Below are 9,911 nucleotides of genomic sequence, written 5' to 3'. Positions count from 1 at the left end.
AATGCTCCTTATAGGACACATCACTGCACTCTATACTCCTCTGTAAACTGGTCATCTCTGTATATCTGTCGCAAGACCCACTGGTTCATTCTTATTTATAAAACCCTCTTAGGCCTCAGTCCCCCGTATGAGATATCTACTGCAGCCCTCATTCTCCACATACAACACCTGTTCTGCCAGTCACATTCTGTTAAAGGTCCCCAAAGCACACACACATCCCTGGGTCACTCCTAGTTTGCAGTTCGCTGCGGCAAGTGACTGGAAAGAGCTGCAACAAACACTCACACTGGACAGTTTTATCTCAATCTCTTCATTCAAAGACTTTATCATGGACACTCTTACTGACAGTTGTGGCTGCTTTGTGGGATGTATTGTTGTCTCTATCTTCTTGCCCCTTGTGCTGTTGTCTGTGCCCAATACTGTTTGTACCATGTTTTGTGCTGCTATCATGTTGTGTTGCAACCATTTTGTTGTTATGTTGTGTTGCTACCATGCTGTGTTGTCATGTGCTGCTGCCTTGCTATGTTGTTGTCTTAGGTCTCCCTTTATGTAGTGTTGTGTTGTCTCTCTTGTTGTGATGTGTGTTTTGTCCTATATTTATATTTGATTTATTTACATTTTTAATCTCAGCCCCCTGTCCACCGCAGGAAGCCTTTTGCCTTTTGGTAGGCCGTCATTGTAAAAAATAATTTGTTCTTAACTGACTTGCCTAATTAAATAAAGGTTAAATAAAATATATATATATTTATTTATTAATTTTACTCATGTATGCAAGAAGCTTTGACCTAGTGCACACATATTTCTCTGTCCTCTGTTTTCTAGAAAAAAAACATGGTCAAATTGAGCTAGCTACTAGTTGAAATATCTAATTTTTTACAAGGAATGAATGTATGGGACATATTCATGAGAATAATACTTGCATTTGCTTACCTTATCAACTGTGAAGACGATAACGTCAAAAAAGTGTTATGAGTGAGTGCACCAAAAACATCTTCCCAGGGTGTCCTCTTCCCAATGCAGCCTCTTCCATCCGTCCTAAATCACACCCAATGCACTAAATAGTACACTACTTTTGAACAGAGCCCTGCACTAAATAGGGAGTATAGTTTCAATGCTGCCATGGCTCCAAAGACACTGCAGTTCAGTTCATTAGCTAGGGCTGTTAATTTCCTGATAAGCACGCCGCTCTGTGTGACACAGTAGGGTCACATACTTAACCATTATTAATGTGACAGGCCTCAGTGCAAAGCCAATTAATTAAACAGGAGCAATCTCTATCCATACTCAGTCCCAGGCCCTGGAATGGATAACACTTAAGACCGCTTCCATGTGGCCAAGAGTCAGACCTGGATTCAAATACATTGAGCATTTGCTTTAGCCTGCCTACTGTGCCAGATTGGTAGGGCTTCCAGTTTTGGGAATATTCAATTGACTCCCTTAATCCAGGCAAGCACAATCAAGCACAGCTAAAACATTTTAAAGGGTGGCAGATAGCTTAGTTAAGAGCGTTGGGCAAGCAACTGAAAGGTTGCTGGTTCAAATCCCAGGGTTGACTTGGTGAAAAATCTGCCAATCTGCCCTTGAGCAAGGCACTTAACCCTAGTTGCTTTGGGTAACAGCGTCTGTAAAAATATAACTGTATTTGAAGTGTCTCTTAGGACTGCTTCTATGTGACAAAGAGTTAAGGCCTCTGTGTGCTCTACACTCACTGACAAGTCAGGAAAAGAGGTATGAAACAATAGCACCTTCCAGCCATTATGATTCATCTCCCCTTTTAACCTGTCAGACCCAATAGTCCACCTTTCTCTCCATCTGCTGAGATGGTAACCAGCAAGCCTCTCTACTTTGGTTTTTGCATGATGGTTACAAGCTGATACATTAGGCCTTGCTGCCACTTCCTAGATATTTCGAAGTGCCAGACAAAGACATGTTATTAGATAACATTACAGTTGAAAGATGGTAGAGGCAAAAGCTACTTACATTAATAAAAACAGCAATTCAGAAGTAGATTAGTTTTTATTCATTGTGTAATTATTATGTACATAACGAACAACTGTGTCATTGGGATCGGTTGCATGCGTGTGTTTCGTTGCATGTTTTACGTTAACTGGAGAACAGAGACATGATGAGTTGAGAACAAATGAACCACTACTGTACTCATGAATAGTAATAACTGCGGTAAATTATATTTGCACTTATATGTCTGTAGGGTCATGTACAATACACGTCTACAGTCATAATAACCGCACCTGTCATATAAATTCTTATCTCCAGTAAGTTCCCCTGTTAATTAAGAAAATGGTTAAAAATGTATCTTGTCTCTAGCATAGTGGAGGAGACAGTCCAACTCATAATGGAGGTTAAAAGGCTATATAATATAATGTAAGTTTATAATTTATGGCGTCACGTCTTCAAATTGCTCCTATACTGAAGGTCTCTGCGGTTTAGGGAATGTTTCCAAAACTAAATCGGAAAAAATAACTGAGAACCCAAATATTCACTATAGCTTATTCTGAGGTCAGTTTTAGCTGTTGAAATAGTGGAACATAAGCTACATCATATCAAAACAACACTATAAAGGCTTAGCAGCAATATACGAGTTTTAGTTTATGAGAATTTAGAAATTAATTGAAATAATCAACATTGGACTTCAAAGCAACGTCAAATATAGCGGTCATGTCAAATGAAATAAAACATTTACTCTAAAACAAATGCACAAAAAAGCTTTCGGTAGACCTATATTGTAGGAGATAATCAGTTACCAATCATGTGTTGGTCTCCAACCACCGTGGCTGTCCTCAGAAAAGGGGTGAAAGATCTCTGATGGACCGTCTGTGCTGTAAATAATTATATTTGCATGTAGGGAGTTATTCATAAACATGTCACTAGTGTGAAATATGGGTAGGATTTCAAACGTTCTATTTTAAATGTCATGAATTATGGCAACAAAAAATGTGTTCCCGTTTAATGCCGAGTACTTGGTGTCTGGTGCAATGGGCTATCCATCACGCGGACAATAAAAGGAGTTTTGCCTGACGGTGGAAATTTATGGTCGCCCTTCTACGCCCTAATAACTCACGCGCTGTGTCGGGGGCCTGACAGCCATTGCTGAAAACAGCACCCCTGGTATCAATTTAAAAAAAATCCACTTGCATAATTTAAACTTTTATTCTGATCAGCAGGACGCTTAAATTAGGTGATATAGGCTATGACGTTTTGGAAATATAGGAATAATCCGATCTGAAAAAGGGGAATGAAATTAATGACTAAGTGTTTTTGAGCCGTTTAGCTTGTGGAATTGGTAAAATGTCACAAGCATCTTATCATGTGAGTGACTTATTATGCAAGTTGTCGGGGAAACTATGCTAATAGGGGCGGGTTGCATTCATAATATCTTGTTTAGATGTGACAATTTATGTTCATCATAACTTTTATTGAGCAAATTGCGCACCTCAATCTAAATCGAATGTCAAACTACTGCTGTTAGGGATTCCTTGTATCAAATCTTATCAAATGTATTTATATAGCCCTTCTTACATCAGCTGATATCTCAAAGTGCTGTACAGAAACCCAGCCTAAAACCCCAAACAGCAAGCAATGCAGGTGTTGAAGCACTTAGGCCTCAGATAAACTGAAAATAAGGAATTTTATATTTTTGGGACTTTTACATCAGTTCTTATTTTTTTAACCTTTTTGCACATAATGAAAAAGACCAGCAAGAGTAGACTACATTTTACACTATTATAAAAAAAATCAACCCTAAATTACTGGCCCTTGGACCTGCGCTGCCTAATCGAATGTGTCAGCCTTGAGTGTTGGTGAAATATGATGACATGAGAGTTGTCTACTTTAGGCTCAGGGATTGGTGTGAGTCCCAAGCAGCGCCCTGTTCTCTACATTTGCCTAGTACGCTACTTTTGACCACGACCCATAAGGCTTTGGTCAAAAATAGTGTACTATAAGCAAAAAATAAAAAAGGTTCTTGAGCGGTTCTTTGTCAGAGGTGAGGGTGATATGTGTAAAAAAAATTTTTGCATATCAGGAAGGGTTCTTTACTGCTGTGATGGTTGTGAAGGACCATCCTGTTTTTTCCCTCTCCGCCATGTTTTCCTTTTCTGCCATGAAATGCTACACTGTTAAAAGGTTCCTGTAATTTTACAGTATACTACAGGCTACTGGTTGCAGTGCCAACTGTCAATGGAAGTGGTGTACCAAGTGGTTATGTTGTCAAAGGTTAACTGCTATTAATAACTTACTTGCAACTAGCTGCCCGTAAATCACTGTACTTTCAAATAACTTTTTTGATTACAAGATATAGCCTAACATTAGTTGACAACTACTAAGCATTATTTGTGATGAACACACTTGGGACTAAGCCGCACCTGGCCTCAACCTCTTAGTTTGCAGGAAACTGACCTTCCTGCCACACAATCAGACCAGTGAGCCTGACAGGTATCAGCCACAATAAGTTACTGTAAATTTTACAATAATCACAAGTTGACAGTAAATGACTGGAAAATAAACATGAACTTCCTGGAAAACACACAGTAACCTTTAAAAGTGCAGTTCTTGATTATCACAAGCTCTTACAAAGACTGTAGAACTGGGAGTAGACAAATGCGGTGGTCAGTCTTCATCAATATAACAATAAAACAACTTAAACTGGTACAACACTTCCATTAACGGTTGGCACAAATACAATATATTTTAGACCATGCCCCCAAATATGCTATTGAGCCCCCACCAGCACATTGCCCCACCTACATTTCAAAGTGCAGTAATGATTGTACCTTAATATTTAATATATTGGGTAGAAAAAATACCTTTATACTAACTTTTGCACACATTTATCCTTAAAGTTACTGACCAGTACCATGTGATTACCTAACAGTGTTTGCTATAAACACATCTGAAGTATCCTATAAGTATAGCTGTAGAACTTATCATTGGTTCTACCTGGAACCAAAGTGTTCTTCATGAGAGGGTTCTATATGGAACTCAAAAGGGTTCCTCTATAGGGACAGATGACAAAACCCTGGAACCAGAGGGTTCTTCATGAGAGGGTTTTGTGTAGAACCCAATTGGGTTGCCCTACAGGAACAAAACAAAGAACCCCACGAGGATTCCTTGTGAGAGGGTTCTAAAAAAATCAAAGGGTTCTCTCAAAAGGGTTCCCTCATAGGGACAAATGTCTATTGGTTCTAATCTATTAACAATCTCTATCATATTAACAGACTGGGTGATGTAGTAGGAAAGTCAGGTCTCTGGTTGTGACTTCCAATCCCACGAGAGGTTGACTCCCAAGTAGTGAGAATGCAGCAGCATACTATCCCTTACAGCAATAATACCTTAATCCAGCTCTAAACATATCGTAACTTCTTTATTGTATTTCCCCTGCAACCAGTAGCTGGGAAATGTTTAACAGTGTAATGAAGAACCATCTGGTTCTAACATTCTAATAAAGAGCCATACAGATGGTTATACAAAGGGATATTCAAAGAACCAATATAAAACAGTACTCCACAGATCGAGAAAGGGTTACCTAAAGGTGTATAGGGAATAGGGTTCCAGTTGGAACGTAACCTCAAGAATTGGAAAGAGGATGAGGTGCACATTCTATCTCCTCTCATCCCTCCCTCTATCTCCTCTCTTTCTCGTTCACTGTGACTGCTACTGCTGCAGATTACCTGAATTTAGACAACTGACAAATAACTAGTATAGGGCAAAATGGACAGAAGACAGAGAGTGTGATTGAAAGAGGTGTTGGGAGGGGGTGGGGGGTAGTAAATTATATTGACAATGTGGGACATGCACATTCCACTGTAGTGCCACAACACACTGATGTCAGCAAGTGTTTGAAAGGAGAATAACTAACCATACTGAAAAGCCCCAAGCATTTATCTTCAACGTTTTATAAGCATAACTATGTGTTGGCAAATCCCATAACCTAGATGGACTATATGTTTTAGGACAATCAAATTACATTAGTGCAAATTCTGCTAGAGTTTTGCCTAAATAATATGACATATATTAACATTACATCTATTCTACATGCATAACATGTTTACAACACAACTTGCCATAAAACGTACAGACTCATATGTCCATGGTTTAAGTCATTCCTAGGATATCCTTGGAAAACAGTCTATCCCACCCATAATAGTCCTCCCATACACTCCCTACATGTAAATGTGCGAACGCGCAAATAAACACAACAATAAAATAAGCCCCATCGAGATGGCAAAATAATACAGTAAACCCATTTGAGGTGACGTCACATTCCATTGACCCTCCAATCACTTCAGGGGCTCATTTGATTGGAAGGCGGCAAAGTCTTTAATCTCGAGACTAATTCAGATGCTGATGAAGGGAGGAGAGCATAGGCTACTTCCGACGTAGAGAGAGCAAGCGCACAGACGTGCTACTGCCACTGCCACACTCACACACAGCGACACTGAGGAAGGAAGCATCCGAGCCACACATTCACTCCTGCTGCGATATGAACGGGATATGTTCTGATCTTCTCCGCCTCTAATAAGGATTATAAAAGTGTATCTATTTATTGGTTTTATAACGAACTGTGGTGCTATAGAATGACATTTTACTTTGATTAGATTTGTATTCCTAAAGAACAAATGTAGGCTGTTTTTCTTCCATCTCAATGAGAATTGGGTCATGATCACATCGCCCGCATTTTCTGTCCTGAGAAATAGTATCGCGATTCCGGTGTGGGAGAACAGTTATTCAGGGGAGAAGGGCGCACCGAGAATAAACAATCCATTTCTTCATCTCGTCTCTCCCTCAAACCCTTTACGGCAGGCTAATCGTATACCCATAAAGATTTTGAAAATGCTTACAGCACGGGGAGGACACATTTTGCACCCGGAGTACCTTCAACCTTTGCCATCAACTCCTATCAGTCCCATCGAGGTAAGCACTATGCTGGCCACAGGCTACAAGGGACGGGATAAAATAGGGATTGCAAAAGTGTGATTTTGGTCAGTTATTACTTTTGAGTGAATGATTTTCTGTCTATGTTTTCAGATTTAAAAATATCGGTACTATTAGGCAATTTGAGTTGTCCGTTTATTATCATATAGTTATTGTAAATTGAAATTCATTCCTAGAAAAAAAGGTTCTGGATAGAATCCAAGAGCGTTATTTTGATTGCTTCATATATGGCACCCCTAAAGATTCTAACCCTTTGATCAGAACCCAAGGGGTTCTTCTTCGCTGAACCAAAATTGGTTCCATATAGAACCCTTGGGTTCCATATAGGGTTCTATATGGAACAAATGTCGGTTCTATATATAACCTTATGGGGTGCCATATATGAAGCAATCATATAACCCTTGCTGGTTCTATCCAGAATCTATTTTTCTAAGACTGTGCAGATATATGGCTATAATAACCTTATACGCAATGCGTTAAACTCGTGCGTAATTAACAGAGTTATCCAAGGGCACATAATACACTGTATAAACAGGAACATATTGCTTGGTTTTGAAACACCCCATGAAAAAAACATTACAGTGAACTTGAATATTAAATATTATTTTATCTTATTTTGCAGCTGGATGCCAAGAAAAGTCCGTTGGCTCTCTTGGCACAGACCTGCTCACAAATCGGCAAACCAGACCCTCCGTCCTCTTCCAAACTCTCATCTGTAACCTCAAATGGATCTAGTGACAAAGAGACCAAATCCGGACCACTAAAAATGAGTGACATTGGAAATGAAGACAAATCTAGCTTCAAACCCTACTCCAAATCATCGGAGAAGAACAAGGACTCCTCGTCCAGCAGTGGTAGTCTGAGTGGAGATAAAGCTAGTTTCCGAGTGCCTAGCGCCACCTGCCAGCCGTTTACCCCCAGGACAGGCAGCCCCAGCTCCTGCCACTCTGTGTCTCCGCTGCCATCTGAGGGTAAGCAGGGAGACAAGGAGGAAAAGAATAAGGAATCTGATAGCAATAAAAACAGTACAATGGAGGGAAGCGGCAGTGGTAGTCACAGCCGGATATCTGGGATTAACGGTGAGGCTAACCAACACCAGGAGACCACCTCTGGATCAAAGGTTATCACATCAGACTCACTCACATCTGTCTCCTCTGCATCATCTGTTCAACTTCTGGGTTCAGGAGGACTCGTAGCGCCAGTCTCCCCCTATAAACCTGGGCACACCGTTTTCCCTCTACCGCCTGCTGGCATGTCCTACCCTGGAAGTTTAGCAGGTGCATACGCAGGCTATCCCCAACACTTTCTCCCTCACGGAATGACTTTAGACCCGACGAAATCTAGCAGTCAACTACTTAGTGCTCAGTTTGCCGCTGCCAGCCAACTTCAGTGTAATAAGGCTGGGAGCCCCTTGTCCAGGGCTTCTCCTCCGTCCCTAATGTCTGCTAGCCTGTGTAGAGACCCGTACTGCCTGAGTTACCACTGCGCAAGCCACTTATCCGGTGCTTCCAGTGCCTCGCAGTGCCATGAGTCCTCGGCTCTGAAGTCAGGATACCCTCTCATGTACCCAACTCACCCTTTGCACAGCGTGCATTCCTCGCCGCCATCCTTTGCTGGACACCCGTTATACCCCTATGGCTTTATGCTCCCAAATGACCCTCTGCCACACGTCTGTAATTGGGTATCGGCTAACGGACCTTGCGACAAACGGTTTTCTTGCTCAGAAGAGCTCCTCAATCACCTAAGGACTCACACTGCTTTTGCGGGGACGGAGAAGTTGATATCAGGATACCCGGGTTCATCATCGCTAGCCAACGCCGCCGCGGCCGCCATGGCTTGCCATATGCACATGCCTCCAAATGCGGCCCCGGGCAGCCCTGGAACGCTCACCCTCAGGAGCCCACATCACCCTCTGGGATTGAGCACGCGCTATCACCCCTATTCAAAGAGCCCCCTGCCCCCCGGCGCGTCGGTTCAGATGCCCGCTGCCACAGGTCCATATTATTCTCCCTATGCCTTGTATGGACAGAGACTCACCACCGCATCGGCGTTAGGATACCAGTAGAAGATACAGACAGACACATAATAACTATACATTTATAAGGAGATTTTAGGCCTAAATGACTTTTATATTGGTTGTATTTCATGCAGGACGGGATCCGTGGGCTCAGTGTATTTATTTGCGATAGCTCCAAGCGTGACAAAAATAAAAATAATTATAATATAATTTGTAAGAGGCTCAAGGTGCATTCTTTTTTACAATTAATATATAGGCTATATTGGATCGTGCCATTTTAGATGTTACATTGAAATTACAAGGCAGTGTGTATGTCGTTTTTAAAATGCTCATTGTGAGAGTTTTATGTTTCCTACATACAAAAGGCCTATTCGTTCTATTTTTCATTGGAAAGCCGTAGCCTATTTTGGAGTCTGGAGGCCTATGTAGGTCTACCGGCTACCGCACATCGCAAATAACTTTTCAACTTTGGCCTAAACCTTAGAATTACATGTCTAGTTAATTCTGATGGCAAATTGGGCTTTCTCATATTTCTTCATACATTTAATTATTAATTCGACAAGCTACATTAAGGTTTATGTATCTGGTAGGTTGTTTATGGAATAAATAATTCGACATACAGTATTACTTTACTTATAATGATAAACACTTGAATATGTGAGACATGAGCATAATTGGTCTGTTAATTAAAGAATCGACGCCATTTAATTTGTGGAATGGCATTTAAGATCTGTGTAGGCTATCTCCATTTGAAGTATGTGCCGTATACACTTGAGTAACATTTTAATCGCATTTTATTCACATTTCGATACCTTTAAGACTGCAAAATATATTTGTTAAACTTTTTAAATAGCTAAATCAAATTGCAGCCTACTGTCATCTGACACAGATGTATTTCGCCACCCGATTAGCATTAGAGTAATTTATCGTTGGAGTAATTTAG

The 9,911-nt window shown here is 40.8% G+C and overlaps 1 protein-coding gene across 1 annotated transcript; it reads left to right on the top strand.

The window, feature by feature from the left end:
- Positions 1–6,359: 6,359 nt before the first annotated feature.
- On the top strand, positions 6,360–9,178 carry LOC110502816 (zinc finger protein 503). The gene is made up of 2 exons (XM_021581120.3): positions 6,360–6,930; positions 7,574–9,178. The coding sequence occupies exons 1-2, from the start codon at positions 6,676–6,678 to the stop codon at positions 9,014–9,016; spliced, it is 1,698 nt and encodes a 565-aa protein (XP_021436795.1). The 5' UTR covers positions 6,360–6,675; the 3' UTR covers positions 9,017–9,178.
- Positions 9,179–9,911: the final 733 nt, after the last annotated feature.

Source organism: Oncorhynchus mykiss, chromosome 23 (assembly GCF_057628025.1).
Source record: "Oncorhynchus mykiss isolate SJ-2025 chromosome 23, ASM5762802v1, whole genome shotgun sequence".
Classification (NCBI taxonomy): Eukaryota; Metazoa; Chordata; class Actinopteri; order Salmoniformes; family Salmonidae; genus Oncorhynchus; species Oncorhynchus mykiss.
The sequence above is the reverse complement of the archived record's forward strand: the minus strand, read 5'-3'. Positions and strand labels throughout refer to the sequence as shown.